A 20,668-nucleotide genomic window follows, 5' to 3' on the forward strand; every position below is an offset into this window, starting at 1 on the left:
ATTTCCTTTAAAGACACCCATTCTCATTTTCCAAAGTCAGGAGAAGAAAAACCCTACCCCATCTTGCCTACCTTCCTGAAGGGAGAAGTTAAGTCTTCCTGCCTCAGAGCGAAAGTGCTTGGCAGGAGTCACTCGAATGGTTGCCCTGAAAAAGGCTTCATGGCTCAGACAGGCCCGGGGCTGCCTCAGTGAACCGAGGCAGCTTTTTAATGCCTTTGCTAAAGCAGTAATAGTCACCTTAGGGTTCCCCAGGATGCTAAACTTCACTATATCCCCTAAATGAGATTTACCTCTCCTTGGGTTAGTTTCCTCTGGTTGGAGCAGCCAGCTAACCAAGAGAGAGATGACTGAAGTTGATAATCCCTTTCTCTATATTGAATTTCATTTTATTAGATACGGCCCAGTGTTCTAGTCTGTCAAGATTTATCTGGATCTTGAGCCTATCTTCTTGGGTGTTAGCTATTCCTGCCAGCTCAGTATCATCTGCAAATTTGGTAAGTTCCCCTTCTATTCCCTCATCTAAGTCATTAATGAAGATATTGAAGAGTACTGAGCCTAAGACGGAACCTTGTGGCACCCCACTGCTTACTTCCCTCCATGTAGACTTAGACCCATTAAGGACTACTTGTTGCGTACAATTTGCCAACCAGTTGCGAATCCATCTAGTGGTGGTGCTATCTATTCCACTTTTTTCTATCTTACTAAGAAGTAGGTTGTGGTCTACTTTATCGAATGCCTTGCTGAAATCTAAATATATTATGTCCACAGTATTTTGCTGGTCTACTAATTTAGTCACTGTGTTGAAGAATGAAATAAGATTGGTTTGGCATGATCTGTTTTTAACAAACCTGTGCTCACTGCTAGTTATTACTTTACTTGTTTCTAGATATTGGCAGATCTGTTTTTTTATTATCTTTTCCAGTATCTTCCCGGATATTGATGTTAGGCTGATTGGTCTATAGTTTCCTGGGTCTGTTTTTGTTCCTTTTTTGAAGATGGGAACCGCATCAGCTCTTTTCCAGTCCTCTGGTAGTTCCCTGGTGCTCCAGGATTTTTGAAAGATATGGTGCAGTGGTTCTGAGATGACCAGGTGGTATCATGCCCCGTGGTACGAAACAAGGGATAGTTACATCTGAAAGATCTCAAGGGGTGTCACAAAAAACGAACACGGAAGTAATGACAAATAGATATGAGAGGAAAACACCTGATGGCAAACAACTACCCAAGGTAGTCTCAGGGTTATACGATAGTGGAGATAGTCCGGATGAGGATGATTTGTGAGTAATCTTGTGCGTCCATTTGTTATACCAGTAGTATTGGAAAATCTAACAAGCAAATTGAGGGGTCAGTATGGAGCATTAATCGACACTGGATGTACTAGATGTTTAATTAGTAAAAAAGTGGTTGGTGAATTACAGTTAGCGGTGGAAGAACTGCCCAAACCAGGCATGATATTCCCCTCTGAAAAAAAAAATCAGGGCCGGCCAAAAGAGACCCCACGCCACGCGCCAAGAAATTGCACACACAACACCAACGCTACACACCCTTTCCAGCCAGTTGGGTGTGGATCAGCTCCGGAGCTGGGCAGCCGCTTCCCTGGTGGTGGGGCCAAGGCCGCCGCCCGGGGAGCACCCGCTTTCCCTCGCCAGGGCCGGGCAGTGGCGTGTTGCCCTGCGCTGCGTGGCCTCCGCCTGGCAGCGCGCTTCTCGGCACGAGGCAGCCGGGTTGCCCAAGGAGCCCGGCCGGCTAGGCGAGGGGAAGGCAGCGAGGGCCTTGCCGGGCTGGGGCAGAAAACCCACTTGGCAAGGGGCCGGGGAAGCCTGCGGGCAGAGGACCAAGCGCGCTGGGAGGCAGAGATTCGGCCAAGGCCGTCAGACGGAGAGACGGCTGGTCTGTGGCTGCCCAGCTCCCTTTTACTGCCGCTCAGCGGCCTCCGCTCGCACCACCCGGGCTCCGCTCAGGTGTCCGGCTGGGGCTGTCAGGAGTTGCTACTGCCGGTGCGGCTCCGCGCAGCTCCAGTCCCGTTGCCTCGGGAAGGGAAAGGCAAAACCGGGAGCCGCTGCGCCTGAGCCTCCAGTGCCGCTGCTGCCGTTGCAAAGCGCCGCCGCGGCTCTTCCTTTTTGCCTTTCCCTTCCCGAGGCAACGCAGGACTGGAGCCTCCTGACTCAGGGGGCCTCCGAGGGGAGGTGAAGGAGAAGAAGGGGGGAAAGGGGGGGCGATTCCCCAAAAAATCAGAATTCCAATTTTAATCGGAAGAATATCATGTCTGCCAAACCTATGTGTTTTGAACAAGTGGACGGTTCATTATTAGGTGGGAGTCCTGCTACAATAATGACAACCCCTATCAAACTAGAGATAGGGAGTCATTGGGAGTCTTTACGATTTATTGTAGTACCACAGATGAGGGAGGCACTAATTTTAAGTCTAGTATAGTTAGACAAACGGTGGGAAGACGGTTTTAGGAAGTTACGAATTGCAGTTGGCCCTATGTCCCCAAGTTGTAACAGCTATAGATGATTCTGAAGAACTACGTTGTCCAGAGGAATATAAAGACCTAGCAGATGTGTTTAACAAAAAGTTGGCACGTGGATTTATTCAACCCGGGAAATCACATATAGCTGCCTGTTTTGTTTCGTGAGAAAAAAGATGGATTACGTCTTTGTGTTGATTTCCGCGGGCTCAACACTATTTGTATAGACAATGTATATCCTTTACCACTGATCAATGATTTGTTAGCAATGTTAGAGACTGGCAGGTATTTTACGAAATTGGGCTTACAAGAAGCCTACTATAGAGTTCGAATACAAGAGGGGGATCAATGGAAAACTACTTTTAATTGCCCCCTTGGAAGTTTTCAGTTTAACATTATGCCATTTGGGTTGCAAGGGGCACCCGCTGTCTTCATGCAACTTATAAATGAAGTATTACAAGAACATTTATATTGTGGCATTTTAGTATATTTAGATAATATTTTAATTTATGTCAAAACAATGGAGGAACATGTGACCTTAGTGAGGAAAGTTCTGAAAAAATTACTTGACGCCAAATTATATGTGAAACTTTCGAAGTGCGAGTTTCACTGTATGTCGTTGGATTATTTGGGGTACAGAATATCCAATAAAGGAATAGAAATGGATCCCAATAAAGTCAGAGCCGTAGTTGATTGGTAAGAGCGAAAAACACGAAAGCAATTACAAAGTTTTTTAGGATTTGCGAACTTTTACCAGCAGTTTATTCCTAAATTCGCGCAAATTGCTTTACCACTAACAGAATTGTTAAAAACTAAACATCAAGTGCCAAAACCCAGACCTAGTCAACCCATTGTATGGTCACAGGAGTGTCAGTGAACGTTTGATCTGAAAGCTTTATTTGCTCAAGAGCCCATTTTAAAACATCCTGATACAACTAAAAGTTTTGTAGTACAAGCTGATGCAAGTGATGTGGCTGTGGGGGCTGTCCTCTTACAGTATAACATTGATGGACAATTACAGCCATGTGCATATACATCACGGAAATTTACAATCACAGAACGCAGGTGGGCTATTTGGGAAAAGGAGGCTTTCGCCGTAAAATGGGCACTTAGTACATGGAGACACCTATTAGAAGGGTTGAAAGAAAAATTCGAAGTTTGGACGGATCATAAAAATTTACAATCATGACAGAAACCAAGAAAACTATCCCCTAAACAAGTAAGATGGGCTTTGTATTTTAAATGTTTTGATTTCCAGTTGCGATATGTTCCGGGAGGTAAAAACTTCATGGCGGATGCACTATCTAGACTACCTCAATACAATGTGTCTAGAGACGAAGTTATTCAGCCCATGATCTCTGTAGGACCGTCAACCGAACAAATTCAGATGTTGACCACGAAAGAAATAACCAGAAAGGAATTACAAGAGGCTACAAAAATGGATGTATGGATAAAAACAAATAATAGTGCCTGTTTACATAAAGATGGATTGTATTGGAGAGGGGATAAAATATATGTTCCATCAAATTGTAGGAAAAAGATATTATCCCAATGTCATGATGTAAGGCAGGCTGGACACTTTGGATTTTTAAAAACACTTGGTGGCCACATATGAGATCAGACATTGAACAGTACCTTAAAGAATGCCACATTTGTGCTACTACGAAACCTTGAGTAGGAAAACCTTTAGGACTATTATAAACTGTATTGGATCCAAACCGGCTGTGGCAAGATATAGCCATGGACTTTATTGTGGAGTTGCCCAGCAGTAACGGATATACAGTAATCTGGACTATTCTAGACTTGTTTTCAAAACAAGCTCACTTTATACCATGTAAAGGATTACCTTTGGCAACAAAATTAGCCAACCTGTTTATAAAACATGTATATAGATTACATGGCACACCTAGGAGGATAATTTCGGATAGAGGCGTGCAATTCACAGCACAATTTTGGAGAGCGTTTGTACGCCTTTTAGGATGCTCTCAAGGTCTTAGCTCTGCATACCATCCCAGCACCAATGGCACTGCTGAAAGAGCTAATGCGATGATTGAAAGGTATTTGAGATCATATACATCTTATCAACAGCGAGAATGGGCTGATTTACTTCCATTTGCTGAAGTACTGCATTTCTCACAAAATAAGGCCAGGCCTTATTTTTTTTTGACCCCCGAAAAAACGGCTAGGCCGTCTTTTCGGGGGTGACTTAATTCCCCCCCCCCCATTGCATCCTCGGGCGGGCTGGCGGCAACGGCTTGGATGTTGACCTCGGCATTGGTGGGGCACTTCGTATCAGGAGACCTTCCGCCACCGTTGCTTTCCCTTCTCCCTATGCTGCTGCAGCATTTAGAGCAACGCCGCAGCGTTTGGCGCAGCCACGCGTGGCCAGCCAGGGCTCCTCCCTGCAACCGGAGCCCAGCAGAGACACTCGGCTTCAGGCGCTCCTGTGGCCGCCTTCCCTTCGCCTTCGAAGGCAAAGCCAATTCTTTTAAAAATGACGCCCTACTACCGGTACGACAAAGTCTCATCTGCCCGAGAGGGCAGCCCAACCCCACATGGTGAGGCGAATCTCCTGGGGCCGCAGCGCAGGATCGGCCTACCCCAGGAGAAGCGCCCAGCCGCCATCCCTGCCTGGCGCCGAGCAGAGTGTGAAGAGCTTCGCCTGTGGTGCCCAGTGCAGCTGACAGGCGGGCCCTCCTGCCCAGCGGTGGAGCTCTTGCCAAGGCAGCGAGCGCCTCCCCTCATCCGCTCATCCCGCCAGGGCTGCGTCAGAGCCATGAGGGCTGGGCAGAGCCGAGAAAGCGAGCTGTGGGTGCGCGCCCGCCTGCCAAGTGAAAGAGCTGGGCCGACCCGAGCTTGGCTTCCTTCCCAAGTCCCTCCAGCCCGAACCCGAAGGGGCCACCAGGAGAGGCTTCCTGAGGCAGTGATAGCGCCCACCCATCCGTGGACAGGGAGGCAAGGCAACAGCCTGCGCCATGTCCTTCTCTGAGCTGAGCCCCGCCAAGTGAGCGCCTCTGGCTAAAGCCAGACTAAAACCCAGACTAAACCCAGACACTCGTCCTAAAACTAAAACCCAGACTAAACCCAGACACTCGAAGCCAGCTAAAACCCAGAATGCTACATCACAGCTACCCGCTCAGGACATCACATCAGAAAACTCAGTAAATTACACCACAAGAACTCAAGAAGTTGCAACGCAGCAAATGACCCAGGATATCACAGCACAAGACCAAGGATACCACAGCAATAAATCTCACAACCCATTACCCAAGCCGTTACTACACAGGAGGCTAATGGAAAAGAGATCAAAACACAAACGACCCAGGAGATTACAACGCAGGACCCAGGATACCACAACAAAAGAACTCACAAGCCCATCACACAACCCATTACCCAAGCCGTTAAAACACGAGAGGCTAATGGAAAAAAGATCACTACAAAACAAATGACCTAGGAGATTACAGCACAAAATCCAGGATATCTCCACAACAAAACTCACAAGGCCATCACACAGCCCATTATACCAACAACAACTCCATCAACTAATCAAGAGGCAGTAGCGCAGCCAACCAGCCCAGCACACCAGCCCCCACCACCAGTATATATAGAGAGACTGCAGCTCCGATCACACACTGCTTGCACTGGCACGAAGCTGAAAGCACCAGCCTGAGGATGGCGAGTGGGACCTCGCCGAAACGTCGCCAAGATACTCTTAATCTTACACGGGAAAAGACCCAAACACACCTAGACCTACACACACACACACACACACATATATATGTTGTGGCCCTGATTCCCGACCCTATGCTGTCAGAGGAAGAAGACCTGGAAGATGAGGAGGAGGAACTGGGAATGCCTTCCCCCCCAGGACCTTCCTCTCTGGCAATGCCTTCCTCCCTGATAATGCCTCAGGTTTCATCAGACAACCGAGAGGAACAGCCTGAGATTAATCAGGAGGAAGGCATATCGGAGCAGCCCCTGACAGGGAGTAAAGAGGAAGAGTGTTGGCTTGATCCTAAGCAGCGTCGTAGGGAGAAACATGAGCAGCAACGTAGGAGGCATGGGAGGGTCAAAGAGTGAGCTGAGTCATTGAGCCACACCCCACAGGGGATAAAAGTGAATATGTTTTCGGCTGGAACTTTGTACGGGACAAAGTTTAATCTTACTTCAGATTTTCTTCGTGAATGATTTTTGTGGACTGCCTTGTAATTTTCTGTGAGTAGATTTTTATTTGTTATCAGTTCGGACTTGGCAGGCAGAGCGTGTTGGAATGCCAAGGATATTATCAGTTCCAAAGAATTAACTCTATGAAGTCCGAGCCAGCTTGCCTGCCTGTGTTTGTTTTCTGAGGTTTTCGCGGGTATTTGTATGTGGATCTTTGGTTATTCGGGTTTTCTCCCACGTAAAATGGAAGTATCTAGGCGACGTTTCGATGAAGTCTCATTCATCATCTTCAGGCTTGTGTCTTCGGCTTTGTGCTTCTTGGAGTAATGTGAGCTTGCAGCTGCTTCTTCCTTTTAACTGCTAGTGGGGGTGTGACTTGTTTGGGTGGGGGCTTGGCTGGGTTCTGATTGGCTGGGGGGGTGTTCTCATTGGTTGGGGATTTGGCTGTGTTCTGATTGGCTGGGGGTGTGTTCTGTTCAGGTGGGGTTAGGGTTAGGGATCCTCGAAAAACACAACATTAAAACAGCATTCTGCACAAACAGAAAAATATCCACCATTCTAAGAAACCCTAAAGACAAAATCGAGTTAGAAAACCAAGGAGTATACGAAATCCCTTGCACCGCCTGTCTCACCACATACATCGGACAAACTAACAGAAGAATAAGTGCATGCATTGAAGAACACAAGAACTCAATCAAAAAAGAAGAACCGACCTCTTCCCTGGTCCAACACCTCAAAGCCACAGGACATGAGATTGACTTTAAAAATACCAGAACTATTGCCAAAACTGAACACTTCAACAACAGAATAATCAGAGAAGCCATAGAGATAGAAAAACGCCCACACAGCATGAATAAACGAGATGATGCCTCCCGCCTACCAGCCATTTGGAAACCTGGCCTCATTAACAAACAAGTACCGAACATGAAGAATGACACCAGACTCACACCCACAAAGGCCACACAAGATGCTACCACACTTCCACGTAGAAAGCAGACTCACACCCACACAGAAGATGAGACACGACCACGGACCAGAAGCCGTACCGCAGCTGCATCACTACCCACTTCAAACCCCTCCGACCCATACATAAAGCGAACGGATGGCCACCATGAAGATGTGGCACGACCACGAAGCCAAACAGGATCACAGCTCACCAGCTCAAATCCCCTGGCAACTAAGACTAACCTGAGCACAACCAAGCCCCCACCTGAACAGAACACACCCCCAGCCAATCAGAACACAGCCAACCCCCAACCAATCAGAACACAGCCAACCCCAACCAATGAGAACACACCCCCACCCAATCAGAACCCAGCCAAGCCCCAAATCAAGTCACACCCCCACTAGCAATTAAAAGCAGCTGCAAGCTCACATTCTCTGAGAAGCACAAAGCCAAAGACACAAGCCTGAAGATGATGAATGAGACTTCATCGAAACATCGCCTAGATACTTCCAATTTTACACAAGAGAAAACCCGAATAACCAAAGATCCACATGTATGCATGCATGCATGCATGTAAGTATGTATGTATGTATGTATGTATGTATGTATGGTATTCAGCTTTGTTCGGGTATTTTCCCATGTAATTATAGTTGTGCTTTTAAAGTTGTAGCAACGTTTCGGCAGAATCTCATCTGCCATCATCAGGCTTCTGTATTGTGTTCGTCTGTGAGTCAGACTTTCACAGCCATTTCAGTTTGATATATTTCATATATATATAGTCAGAAATGGCCACCTCAAAGAAGAATCCGACTGGATAAGATTGTGCAAAGAGGAAAGCAGGACAGACCGGGCTAAACAACAGAGAACATCTAAGCAAGGTACCCTGAATCTAAAAGTACCTAGAGGGATACTTCTGAAAGAAGATCTTTAAGCGGCGAAGGAGAGAGAAAAGGAGGTTAAAAACCCTTTTTTAACCTTTATATTGACAATTACAAATGGTATGGAAAGAAATTTATATTAATCTATTTTGACACTAATAGGCAACCTTAAGCTGAAATCTAAGTGTCAAAAGGAGAATAAAGATTTTTTTCTTGGTCATTTTAAAGCCCTAAAAAGGAGAAGAGTGGAGGCAAAAGGGTGGGACTTGGAATAATGGAAAAATGGAGTGCCACCTGGAAAAATAAGGAGGATTAACAGTGAAACTTTGAAAAGACTCCCAAGGATAATCTTATTAAAAGATACAGTAACCCACAGAAAGGAAAAGTAAAGGAAAGAAACAAGAAGGAACAGTCTGGGATCATTTGGTGATTTTAAAAAAAGTTTTTGGCATTGGTTTTTTCTTTCTTTTTTTACTTAAAGTTAATCGGGTGGTTGTTCAAAAGTGTTTAAAATGCCATCACTCCTGGAGGAATAGAAGATGAGTCTTAAAAAAATAGAAAGAAGATGCAGAAAGGGGAGGAAGATCCTTTGGCTTCATATTTGAATTTTTTGAAATGGAGATCCTGAACTATGAAAAGCAAAAGGAAAAGCTTCAAGACAAGAAGAAGGGCGGGACAAAGAAGAAGTCATTTTCAATGATCAAATAATGCAAAGTGTGGTAACAAGGGGAAAAAGGGGGAAAGGAGTTAAAAGTTTGAGATCAAAGGGAACAGCCAAAAAGAAAAATAGTCTGAAAAAGAAGTATAACAGCAAGGAGAAGCAGAAAAGAAAACTACAGAAGGGAAAATTAGAGAGAGAAGGGTATAAAAAAAGGGATGAGAAAAAAAGGGGAAAAGATAGAAAGGGAAAGAACTTATGAGGGACAAAAACAGGAAATAAAGAAAAAGGGGAAACGTACTAGGATTAAAGGTATTTGCTCAGCTAGAAAACACAGAGACAATGGTTAAATTAAGTTAAAAGTGAGGATTCTGCAAAGGTACAAAAGATAGTGTTGTGACAGTAGAATACTGTAATGAGTCAGAAATGAAATAAGTAAATAATCTATAAAACTGTATTGTTATGTAATGGTATGTTTATTTATAATTAATGCAATAATAAAGATGAGAGGGAAACATTGCAATTTTTTCTAAAGATTGATAAAATATTGAAAATAAATGTGAAAGATTTATAAGGAAATTTATACCAGTTATTAGAATGAATTTGAATAATTATTTTGCTTATTAATAGTAAATAATTTATAAGATAAAACTGTATGACTATCCAATGGTATGCTTATTAACAATTAAGTAATAAGAAGGGAGAGAAACATTTCAATTGTTCTCAAAGATTGATATTGAAAAGAAACGTGAAAGATTTACAAGGTTCATACCAGTACTAGAATGATTTTGAATAACTATTTTGTTTACTAATGTTTATATATATATATTGTTTTTGCTATGTTTTTAGAATTTTTCTTTTTACATTTTCAAGGGGAAGTACCAAGCAGAGTCTAAATGATGAGATTTACATGATATATAATAGATATTAGAAATTTGAATGTTATAATTTTAGAATGCACAAATTCAATGTTTAATTTCATATGATAATAACAATAAGATTTAAAGGTGTTGCACTTCAATTGGCAATCACAGAGGGAATTTTTCTTCTTAAGAATGTTGGAAGAGAACATATGAAATTGTAAACAAGACAGACGAAAGTATAAGTACAATGAATAAAAAGATGTAGAAATTTAGGTAAAAGAAATACAGTTGAATAAGAAGAAAATGAGATAACCATAAAAGAAAATTAAGAGAAGTAAAGGGAGAAATAGTAAGAAGTTGGAAAAAGAGTAATAAGATATGAAGTTGAATACATAAGATGAATATGCATATGAAATTGTGTCTGTATATAAATGTGATAACCCGGAACCATGCTGTACTCAAATAAGATGTTTTATTTGTTTTGTTAAAACTCAATAAAACTTTATTTTAAAAAACACACATTTTGAAGAGCTGTTAAGCTTTGCCCTCTATTCCTCATCAATATCCAATAGCATATTAATGAAGATGGACAGCCAAGAAGCATCAAATCAATCCTACAACATATGCAATATTTGTTGTATCTGGATTTATGACAAACTTTTCAGTGTTGCTCATGTGATGGCTCATTCTATTTTTCTATAGAATTAATACTGTCAAGAGATTCAAATTGGTGAGACTCACAATCCTACATCAACCTATCAATAAACATTTCTGCTCCTAGAAAGACTATGAACACTTCAATTGCCATTATCTTAATTTATTGAGGTCTTTACCCAGAATGAATTAAAGTGATTCCATTGGCTGATTCATATACTCCTTGGCAAAAGATGAAAGTTCGATTTAATATATGGGAAGTCTAACAGAAGCAGCAGTAACTGCATTATGAAGCAGATAGTCTTAACCGGAATGTTTTAATCCTAGCCTTATCACAACTGTTGAAAGATTTACAACACAATACCATAAAGTGGCAAGTGATAAAAATGTAGCATCCTCCAATGACCTTATAACCACACAGCATTTTTGGGACTTAAATAACCAAACTTCTTTTTAAAAATTCTGGAGTAGTTGATGTGCTCTTGCTACAATCTGTTCAACCTTAGCTATTGCCTTGCAGTGGTTGTTCAGGGTCTGGTAGGCAATACAGATAAAGCCTTTATAGTTCAATGAAGTTCATTCTTTAAATGAAGTTGTGATTTTTTTTCCCCTAATGTTTCTGAATAAATGTGATGACAAGCTTATAGACAAATATGGCTGTCTCTACTATTGGTATCTGAAATGCACTAGGTGTTTTAATGTCCTGTGACAATTCCTTTAAGTAAGCAGAAAATCCTGAAAATATGTGTTACTTGCTATATGCTATACATAACACACTTGCCAGGATTAATTTAACTAGTTTCCTCAGTAATGTCAACCTTCTAACACAATGATACATAACTAACCAGACTAAATGAATTCACTTAAAATGATAGATTAACTACTTTGTGGCCCACATAGCATACTACTGTCTATTCTAATCAAACAAGTACCAGATTTCACATCTCAAAGAAGTATGCATGCTCCCTATTTGAAGTTGTATTCTAAACATTCCATTTTAATGAATATACTGCCTTCAGAATGTGCCTATAAATTGAATACTATCTTTAAGGAACTCATCATCAAAATTGCTGAACTGCGATACCTTCTGATGCATAAACATTCGTAAGACATACAGCCAAATCGCAGGCTGAAAAATATAGTTCAAAATTCAAATGTTTGAAATGTAAGATACCACCCAAAAAACATACTGTTATAGTTGAATAGTTTTTTTAATGAAACTAGAGAGCAGCATACAAAAATCTGCACATCTCCCCCTCCCTTTCTTCATCCTCATCTCTGCCACTATCCCTACTAGAGAGTCAGCAGTGGATCGGTTCTGACTAAGTATTCTTACAGTTACAAATTTATCTAAGAAACAAACACAGAGAGGAAAACAAATATATTTAAAACTGAGAGCAACTTTCCATGCTACAGAAAACTGACATCAACAGCTATAATGTACACGATGTTCCATCAGTCCAACACCCCATGTTTACCCCATAGTTTTTCATTACAGCAAGGAATAGGATCCAGCGGCTTTGCATCCTAGAAACAAGTTACAGGCTGTAGAATTTCAGGCTTCTGTCCATGCCTGTGGAAGCGAGGAACTTAGCATGGTGCCCGAAGGCTACTCCTGTTGTCAGCCCACTGTGCTCTGCAGAAAAAAGAAAGGACAGTCAGACAAGGTATTTTTCACTCTATGATTATCATTCAAAGAAACAGAAGGCAGCAGAAAGAACCAAAGTACTGATGCTAGCCATCAATTCAAAGGACAAATATTGTACGGCACCTGCGGAGAGTGATACAAAGGCCAACAATCACATACCTGTGAAATGAAGAACTTCTGTCCATTGTTTACAGATGAATACTTGGACATCAGTACCACCCAGGGCCAGATAGGTACCACTCTGATCAAAAATGAGAGACTTCACCTAAAAAAGGGAAAGGCACAGAAAATAGGTTTCTAGAAGCAAAGCATGATTATATTCATACGATCTAGATTCCAGGACATTTCCGAGACAATCTACGTTGATTAAATCTACTCAGCCAATTCAAACAAGTAAAGAGAACGTGCCATAAATTGCCACTTTAGAGGATAAGGGATCCTTGAAATAACTGTCTCTGTTATAAATCCTACATTCTGAAATAGTTTGCCTTCCCAATGTCAGGAATGGTGCGCCTTCCCTATTGATGTTCAGGAAATACTGCTCTTCTGCAGATCCTTCCTGGAATAAATGTTAGTCTATGTCATGACTAAACTAGCCAGTGATAATTTGGGAACTAATGATTTTTTGTTACTGTTTTGATTGTTTTTGCATTGTATTACAATGTAAGCCACCTAGAATTTGTAGTTTCAGGATGAACACATTTCAGAAGAAACCAAGCTTTCACAGAGGCAACAGGTTTTGTCCCATTCCAAGGAAGAGGTTCCACAGCTTTAAAAGGAGCTAGCTGGAATCTGTTGGAAGTGGTATATTAAAATAAAGAGGATTCTAAAATACTGAACTGACAAACAAAATACAACTAGGCAAACCTCAAAGTTATTATCCAGCTGCAGCGTCTTGAAATTCTTCAGCTTGCGGAGATCCCAGAGTTTGACTGAGGAATCATCAGCAGCAGTGGCCAAGTAGTAGCCATTCTCAGAGAAGGCGATGCTAGTAATGGGACCAGAGTGTCCAGGGAAGTTTGCGACATTAGTCCGTTCCTGAGGAAAGCAAGTAATTAGTGGATATTAGAGTGATGTTGTATCCTCCAAAGAAATGCAACTCATGTCTCTTCTCTGCCTTCACCATGAACAGAGACGTGAATGTTCATTCTCCATTCTATAATATTCCTGTATAATGTTTTGAGCTCAAGTTAACATTGACAGCAAAACCTAGGAGGATAGATATTTCAGACAGATCAGATTTCACAAGACTAAAAAACTGTTTGAAAGAGAATGAAATGAGCCTTTAGATTTCTTTATAGTTACTGATGTTTTCCTAGAATACTTTACATAACCATTTAGATACCTTTAAAAAACCAATAAAAATATAAATATAATTGTTGCACATATCTTTCAATTATTTGACACCTTAAGTCTTCTCCTCCAACAAAGAAGAAGCCAAGGAGAGTTCCATGCTCTTCAAGATTAGCATAAAAACCTTCCAAATACTGGTATATAACAACAACTATATCTACTTATTCACAAAAGCATTAACCAACTAACTAAATCAGTAACGATCTAGCTCTAGTTAAGATACTGATGTACTAAATATTCCATTTCTCGTGCAAAACCTCTAAGAAGGTAAGAATACAATGTCAGCAAATCCTTAATAATCAGGCTTGCAAAGTAAAACATTCCAACACTGTCATATTAGAAGCTAATTCTCACCTTTAAGTCCCAGATTTTAATCTGGGAGTCCATTGTTCCTGTTCCAAAAATAAGCCCATCAGGATGGAACTGAGCACAGGTGAGAGCTGCAGGAAAGAATTTTGGATCACCGCATAAGTGAGGAAGCTCCAACCAGCTTCTCCCCTCCCCCATGTCCAATACATTGAGACCACACTCATTCAAGCATGTCTCACAGCATACTCAATTTAGATTCTAAATGCAAAATCCATACCACAGGCAGAAGTTTCGTCTGTGACTTTGGTGAGAACACGGCCAGTCTGGATGTCAGAGAAAGCCCAATACTATAAAAAGTAAATATTGAGGTTGCATATAAATAGTTGGTTTCAGAAGATCATGACTTTATTATATTGAATTCTTGTTTTTCTTTTAAATCTAGCCTAAAAGATACTCTGGATTCACTCTCACCTGGTCATCAGAAGAGCTCAAAAGATAATCGCCAGTTGCATGAAGACTCAGCCCTGTGACAGCACTTTCATGGGCTCGTACAACCTGCACACAGGAAGTGCCAGACACTGACCAAATCCGGATAGTAGCATCTGGAGATGCTGAGAACACCAGTTCCTGGAGGGCAAAAAGAAGTCCAACTCCTTAAATACCAATTCTGTAAGACTACATGTAAACCTGGTAAGCCTGATTCCTTCAACAAATGTATGAGAAAACCTCATAAGAGATTATCTCACAGAAAAAGATTGCAGAAAATCAAGAACTTTTACCTGAGATGGATGGAACACTACGCTGGTGACCTTCTTTGTGTGACCTTTCAGGGTGGCCAGGATCTGTTCTGAGCTCTTGTCAAAGACAACAACATTTTTATCAGCCCCACCTGCAAACAAGGCAAAAACCAGAAACCAGAGCAGCTCAGCAACAGAATTTATTAACAGAAAGCATTCTTCAGTGGTTGACTTAAAGTACATATTAATGGCATAAACTGCAGTAACATTATTACTGCAGCTGCATGTAAACAGATGCCAGCAAAACAAAAATAAGTTGTAATCTATTATCCTTTCAAATATAAATATGGAGCAAAAAAACCAGCACTCTGGGAAATAAAGGAGGCAGAAGTCTTAACATACCTGTGAGGATCTTGTTGCTGTCAGAAGGACACAGGTCAAGAGCAAGGATGCCAGGGATACTGGCACTATGCAATCCCTTTTTAAAAACACAAAAGTATTGCAATTAGCATTCCAAATATTCTCATTTTATTCACTGGCCAGCAAACAACTTATGAGGAGGTTTTTACAAAAGGTGTGTGTGTGTGGACACGTTTGTTTGTGGACCAATTTTTGTTTGCTTATACTGCTAAAAAACTAAGCAGTTTTTATTCTGGCAAGATATGGTAAATGTCCCACTGCAGATTTGTAAAATTACCAGAAAAAGCAAAAAGGAAATCCTGCATCAACAAAGTGAAATAAGTGCCCAACATAATAAAACAGAGGAACCAAGATAGAAAATACAAGCAAAACACCAGTAGCACATCACTGGATTTTGGTAATAAAGACCAAGATGTACTGCTAAATTGATGCAGAGACAGCATGTGCATACAAAAAATTATGTATTTTTAAAAAGAGTATGTGAATATATAATCTCAGACATTCCAGAGTACAGCAATATCTAAAATGTAAAAAACTATCATTAATTAAATATGCTCCCATCAGGCAGCAATGAGGAAATTCACCAGCATTGTTAAAAAAGTTTAAGAATCTTCAGAACTCTTAAGATAACTTTCTCAATTGATCATATATTTACCACATGTGAAGCCACCTGCCGGTATCTATTAAGTTCTTCTGGTTTCACCAGTTCCTCTGGCACAGTCTTCCCCCTCTGCAAAAAAGAAAACAAAATTCATCCACTAAGAACACAGACTATCTAAGACAAGCAATCAGATCTCTTGGTTCTGCTGCTAAGAGAATTTCTATGCACATCCCAGAATCACCCAATTCCACACCCATTTAATAAAAAGGGGCACTTGCCTTTTTGCGCTCTGTGGTCAGCACTGTGGCTTTGTCTTGAAGCTGCAAGGCAGAAAAACATTAGAAAAACTAGAAAAAACTATGCCATGATAGTGCCTGAAATTATATTACATACTCAAAGTGGTTCAAAGCACATGTTTTTGCACATCCCTACTACAGAAATGCCACAGTGATTTCTATATTTAACAGCTCAGGCCAATCTATTATAACTGTTTATCTGTAGTTCTGAACTCAAAACATTTCTTACTTTCTGGATAATTTCTGGGGTCATTCCTGCCAACTCTCCTAGATCCATTGGTTCACCAGCACCCTGGAAGAGGAACAAACAAATCATTTTAGTTGAGAGAAAGATACAGTGTGAAGAAAATAATGTAATTATGTGAAACATACCATAGGATTTGGTTGTGAAGAGGGTATAGCTTGGGGAATAATGAGGCCAGCCTGGGGTTTCAAAGTTGCCAAAGCTGTGAAGAAGGAGATGGTTTGGCATGTTTAACACACTTGGCATAATGGGGTCTCTTCTTGCACACCATTAAAAAAATAAAAATATAAATTCTGTGCTGTACCTTCTCTTGCAGCAGTCACCTCTTTGGTGAGACGAGCAATGACACGGCAGGCAGCATCATGTTGGTAGAGTGCATGAGAAAGTTCCTGGCGTGTAGTCTGAAGCTGCTGGCGCAAAGTGAAACTGTGTAGCATGACAGCATCCTGAAGGAAGTAATTCAGTACATTAATATTGTAGGTGACGATATCTGGACATGCTGGCTTAGTGAATAACTCTGAACACATAGCATGACATCATATGCAGTCCATTAATTTCTGCCTTGCTTTTCCCACTCTTGTCAACAGGAAAAATAAAATGAAAATGGATAGCTTTCATGACATCTGAAATCAGCGTACTGATTTTTACGACTCCCCTTGTTCTACGAGCACAAAATCTGATTGTTGATGTTACATGAGTGGCAGAACTTACAATAAAATAAGAATTCTGGATTACTGTGTTAATATGTATATATACATATGTATATACCCATTCATCTTGTAGTGCCTTCAGGATAGCTGGAATACTGGTAGCAGAAGGAGGCTTAGGCCGAATTGGGTGGGCAACTGTGAATGAAACATATACAAGCATTAATTCTAGCCAACCCCCAATAGTTACCCTCACAAGTTTTTAAACCAGGAGTGTCAAACTCATGTCATCACCGTGGTGTCACGTGATGTATTACAACTTTTTCCTTCGTTAAACTGGGTGTGGGCATGGCCATTGCGTGACTCATCTGGCCAACAGGCCGCAAGTTTGACAGCCCTGCTTTAAACCATGGCTAGGACAGTTTTGTCAGTTTTAATTTTACTGTATTGTTTAATTTTGCCTATTTTTGCGGGTGGGTTTTCAGTGTGATCCAGCTGAAGGTAGAATTGAAGACTATGGATAGCACTAGAAAAACAAAATCATGCCTTGCGATTTTGAAACCCAAGAAGCTGGAAAAAGTTGTAGAAGGGACATGTTTTATAAAAAATCTGACCACACACTTTGATATAATTGAAGTTGGAGACAAATGTTCAAACAAATCAGACAGAAAAAGCAACATGGAAACAATGGACAAAGTACAAAGTAAAAACTGAGAAAATGCAAACAGAAACATAGGTGGGATTTCTGATTGAAATGCTGGATATAGTCAAGACTTTAGTTAGGGGATGGGCAGCATATAATTTAATAAATATGATTTATACATGTAGCACTTTTTTGAAATTGTTCTAAATGGATATGTTCAACAATCCTTTCCTTATACTCGGCCTTGATATTTTGGAATAATTTTATATCTCACTATAAATTAACAAATATTTTCAAGACTTCCCTACAAGATTGACTTCCAGTCAGGTTAGGTATTCTGTATTCAATAAACTAATTCTCCTGATCATCCTTACCTTTGATATCTAGCAGCTGTTCCTCAGACAGTGGCTGGTTATTCACTGGATCCGTCCCATTCTCTGCAATATATTTTTCAATTAGTCTTCGTTCATAAACATGGTTTGAGACTGGAGACAGACAAGGATGTTCTGGTACCTCATTAGAAACTGCAAGAAAAAAGGTGTAGAAAAAAAATCACTAAAACAAACTTCTTCTGTAAATCAAGTTAAACTGTCTTTAAAGATAAATAGGAATAACAGCAGGACCCCCCACAATACGGACCTTCACAAAATGGTTGCAAACAAGTAATATTCAGTTAGAATATGAAGTCCCAAAAGAAGATAAACAAAATGTTGATTTAATAATATCTTTAAACAACCAGTAGTCAGAAATGTTATTTATGCAAATCAGATTCACAGGCATTTCTCAAGGCCCATATTGTAATTTGCATTTTATACAATTATAAGTGTAATCCAACAAAGAACATAACTGGAAGGAAAATTTAGAAATGTTCTATTTAACAAGATAGAGAAAAAAATAAAAAGAAAATAGATGAAATGTGATAGCGACAAATGTAAATGTCTTTATTGGGGAAAAACAGTTATAGAATGTGGGATATCTAGTTGACAGCAGTATTTGTGAAAAAGATCTGTTAACCATAAGCTAAATACAGGTATGAGCAAGGAAAAATCATGTAGTTGCCAAAAACTGAATGCAAGACTGTTTTGATGGTAATTTCAAATTAGGTCATTACATTCTGATTCAGGTAGCTTTAAAATATTGTCTGTTTGTAGACCCCAAAAACAAAAAATTCAAAGTAAATGACATGGATAGAGAGAAGGACAACAAGGAAATCAGAGAACCAGAAATGCTTAGGAGACACTGAAGGAACTGGATATGTTTAGATTGGGGGGGGGGGGGGATAAATGAATGAATGGAATAAGATATTTTTCAAGTATTTGAAATGGTTTAATACAGGTCAAGAACTGATGCCTATCATTCCAAAATGCAGGACAAAGAAGCGGCAGAAAGGCAGATCCTAGCTGAGCAGATGAACACCTGAACTAATTACTTAAGAGAGGCACTGGCTCCTCTTTACTGGATGTATACTAACTAGAGCTCGGCGGGATTGTAATTTTGAATTGATGATTAATTTGCATTCTCTGTGTGGGAGATGAGTGGTTCAAAAATGTGATGAATATAAAATTCCTGCACTGAGCAGATGGCTGGCCTTGACAGCTTCTTCCACTTCTATATGGATTAGGCAGTTGCACAGTTCATTATAACCAAACTCAGTTTCTGCTTCTAGCACATCCCGTTATTTATAAAAAAAATCTGATCAACTAAAAAAAGCTCCCCAAGATGTACAATCGAGCCGTATAAACTATCTTCCTCTAGTAACTGTTCAGTGACCAGGTACCAAATTGTGAAGAAGGGTCCCCCCCCTCTAACGTTTTAACGGACTGTTGAATCCATGTTCTGCCTTCTGGAGAGGGAAAAGAGAGAGAGAAGGGCTTTTTTTCTCCTCTGACCACCTCTCAGCCCCTACCGAGCTGCCTGCAGTTGACTGGAAACATTACAACCCCTCAGACCTCTCAATATTGGAAACTGGCACAGTTAACCGCCAAACAGCTGCGGCTGTTAAAAGGGGAGCCCCTCTTCTCGAGCCTTCTCCCTCCATGCGAGGCCGCAGCTGTGCGGGAAGAACGAGAGCCGAGGAGAAAGCGGGTCACTCACTGGAGCATATGAGGGACATGGCGCGCAGGATAAGCCCCCTAGGGCTACTGTAATGGTATAATCCCTCGGTTTAATCCTTGAGGCGGCTTCGGGGCCACGAAGGCCGAGGAGAAGAAGGAAGGTTCGGCTATCGGTAGTCCGCTTCAGCCTTTTTTTTTTTTAAACGCCACCACGCCACAGGCCACGAAACGCGCGCAAACCTCCAACAAGAGGCCGGAAACGGAATCTCTCCACTTGCTCACGCCCCGCTAGCGGCACAACCCTCGTAGCGTCACCTAACCGTCCGGCGAACACAATCTACTTCCGGATCCGGAGGACCCTGGAAAAAAAAACTACCATTCCCGTCATGCACTTGCTGAGCATAAGGCGGGTCTCGAAATATAGTTGAAAAGTAGATTTATTCAGCGAGTTGCCAACTTCCGGGAATAGGAAAGAATGGAGAATACAAAAACCGAAGTGCACCTATGTAATGTATCTAGTCAGCCTTGGAAAACAGCAGCAACCAAATTACTTTTCGTGTTGAATTTAGATGACTTGATTCCTAGAAACTGCTGGAGAAGTCCCTGTAGTTTTCATGGGAAAATTTCTTCCATATTCGACATGATTTTGAACAGCTTATTTAGTTTTAAAGTACTGTATTATAATTAGTATCTAATGGATGGAAAGCAAGTTACAAATTCCTACAACTTTCAAGTTGTAATATAAGCCATTTTCCAAATGTCAAGTCCAAATTGGACTTTGTAGGTGTAGGGAGTTGTATTTTCATCACCTGCCTCTTTGGTTAGAGTGCAGTACTGCAGGCTACTTCTGCTGCCTGCCAACTGCCTGCAATCTAGCAGTTCAAATCTCACCAGGCTCCAGGTTGACTCAGCCTTCCATCCTTCCAAGGTGGGTAAAATGAGGACCCAGATTATTGGGGGCAATCTGCTGACTCTGTAAACCACTTAGAGAGGGCTGTAAAAGCAGTGAAGCTGTATATAAGTCTTAAGTGCTGTTGCTATTGTTGTGTTGTGAATCTTTCACCAATTGGAATAAGACGAGGA

General features: G+C 41.1%; 1 protein-coding gene across 1 annotated transcript; it reads right to left on the bottom strand.

Moving 5' to 3' along the window:
- Positions 1-11,825: 11,825 nt before the first annotated feature.
- Positions 11,826-19,930, bottom strand: LOC113429589 (pre-mRNA-processing factor 19-like). Its single transcript, XM_087950595.1, has 16 exons — positions 19,626-19,930; positions 17,906-18,055; positions 17,010-17,086; positions 16,546-16,687; positions 16,370-16,443; positions 16,227-16,289; positions 15,980-16,021; positions 15,756-15,830; positions 15,083-15,158; positions 14,723-14,832; positions 14,415-14,570; positions 14,221-14,290; positions 13,989-14,074; positions 13,149-13,319; positions 12,441-12,546; positions 11,826-12,269 (listed from the first exon to the last, which is right to left on the bottom strand). The coding sequence occupies exons 1-16, from the start codon at positions 19,642-19,644 to the stop codon at positions 12,172-12,174; spliced, it is 1,515 nt and encodes a 504-aa protein (XP_087806721.1). The 5' UTR covers positions 19,645-19,930; the 3' UTR covers positions 11,826-12,171.
- Between the last annotated feature and the right edge of the window lie 738 nt (positions 19,931-20,668).

Source organism: Notechis scutatus, chromosome 1, assembly GCF_049901735.1.
Source record: "Notechis scutatus isolate UNSWTSFEM ecotype Mainland chromosome 1, rNotScu1.2, whole genome shotgun sequence".
Lineage (NCBI taxonomy): Eukaryota > Metazoa > Chordata > Lepidosauria > Squamata > Elapidae > Notechis > Notechis scutatus.